Source organism: Tarenaya hassleriana, unplaced genomic scaffold (genome assembly GCF_000463585.1).
Source record: "Tarenaya hassleriana unplaced genomic scaffold, ASM46358v1 Cleome282, whole genome shotgun sequence".
Lineage (NCBI taxonomy): Eukaryota > Viridiplantae > Streptophyta > Magnoliopsida > Brassicales > Cleomaceae > Tarenaya > Tarenaya hassleriana.
In genome coordinates, this window is record NW_010966033.1 from 89,103 (window position 1) to 91,010 (window position 1,908).

Sequence of the window (1,908 nt, forward strand, 5' to 3'; positions counted from 1 at the left end):
AACTTTCATATCTTACTCGTTTCTTTACCGAATTGTGTGCCGTTTGTTTCTATGTGTTCCTTGAAACTCCCACTTTCTAATCATGCAAGGTTTCATTGAATTAATTCCATAACAACAATGAAAATGAGCTCACACATAGGCAACTCGAACCACTCACCTTGCCCAGATTCGGATATGAGTTTTGGCCGGATTTGATGGCGTTTTCTGGTAACTACTATGGCGGCGACCCTCCTAGACCTTCTGAGGCTGGCCCTCTTTGCTCCCACGAGCTCCTTTCCCCTTCTCTCCCTCTCTTTCAAGTGTATGAAGATTTTGTTCTCGCGCTTCTCCTCGTTCAAAAGGTTCATCCTTCTTGATTGTCCTTGGGTTTAAGATGGTGTTACGCCTTGAGGCGTTCATGGTGCAATGGTAGACGCATTTGGCTCCTTGAGCACTGATGAACCGTGGAGGCACACATGTGGGATTCGTCGGACTCTTCTCGTCGTCCATGCATGAAATCTGCAATGTAGTACCAATTCCTTGATCATAGACAAGAATAAAGAGTAAAACGATGTTACCGCGTAAGCTTCTCGTATCAAGGTGGGCAAGCTTCATATATTCGCTTAAGTCGTTGAATGGCCTCTTTGGGATTTGGCCGGTAGATGTCAAAACTTTCTTTGTAACAATCCCCACTTCCTTCACATTCAGAACCTGCGAACTTCGATAAACTTCTAGGGGAACAATTTTGTTAGTGTGCTCCTTGAAATGCTCGCAAGAATATTCCTTTTGAAACTTTGCCATTATTTCTTCATGTTCCCATATATTCTCAACCAAGTATGAATCATAAACAAGAATAAAAATAGGAATAAATTTACCGGTTTTTGCTCCAAGTTCTTGACTTATGATCCAAGTACGGTTGTTGGAGGTGTCATTTATCTTTGTCGATGGGTTGATCAGGATTTTTAAATCCTCATTTCGTGTAACCACTGCTAAAGCATCTATTCTGATGCCATGTAGCTCTTCATCGACATTGATCACACTTTTGAGTACTTCATTGAGCACGAGATCGGAATCCTTAATCGTTTCTTTTTCTTTGGTTACATGTTCGGTTACCGCTTTGGATGTAACATCGGATTCATCTTCAAGGTTCCTTACATCAGCCTTGTATGTCCCGCCATCCTTGATGAGATTCTTTCGTTGGTTGGGACTATGACATGCCACGTGACATTGGTTCCTACACATGTGATACATGCCCTCACGAGTTTGATTAGTATATGAGGAAAACGTTTCGTTACCTAGTGAGGTGACTCCTTTTAGAATCACGATGGTTTCCTCCTCTCGGGTATCAAGATCGGTCGCCTTGCCTTGGTCTTTGATTTTGACAAGGTTGTTGCGTGTAGGTGTTTGTGCTCGTATGCATTCATCCTTGGCATTTTGCCGCTCTTCATTCACATTTGCCAAACTTTTGGGTTTTGTTTCCCTCACAAAGCCAGGGTTCTCGACCGTTTCTTTCTTTTCGGTCACGCTCTTGTTCTCCTTGTCGGATGGAGCTTCGAAATCTTCCTCAAGGTGTCTCCCCACAGCCATCACGATTGAGTTATATACCCCGTTATCCTTGATGCTCACCTCTCGTGTGTAGACTTCTCTTGTATATAAATGACTTTGGTTCCTACACTCCGAACACAAAACCTCACAAGTAAAATGAGTACACGAGGAAGAACTTTTGTTACCTCGTGTGTGGACTTCTCTTATATATAAGATAGTTTCGTCCTTTCGAGCATCAAGATTTTGCGCCTTGATTGGGTCTCCGGTATCGGAAAAGTTTCCGTGTATAAGCGTTGGCGTTGGCATTCGTTGGCACCCATTCTTTGACGGCTTCTTGTTCATTTGTCGCTCTACTTGAATTGCCGTATGCACAAGATGTCTCAA

General features: G+C 43.0%; 1 protein-coding gene across 1 annotated transcript in view; it reads right to left on the reverse strand.

Moving 5' to 3' along the window:
- Positions 1 to 231: 231 nt before the first annotated feature.
- The window catches only part of LOC104818144, a 2,460-nt gene continuing 783 nt past the window's right edge, over positions 232 to 1,908 (reverse strand). The window contains exon 2 of the mRNA XM_019203051.1: positions 232 to 1,221. Within this exon, the coding sequence (XP_019058596.1) occupies positions 232 to 1,221 (990 nt within the window). The remainder of the gene's footprint in view (positions 1,222 to 1,908) is intronic.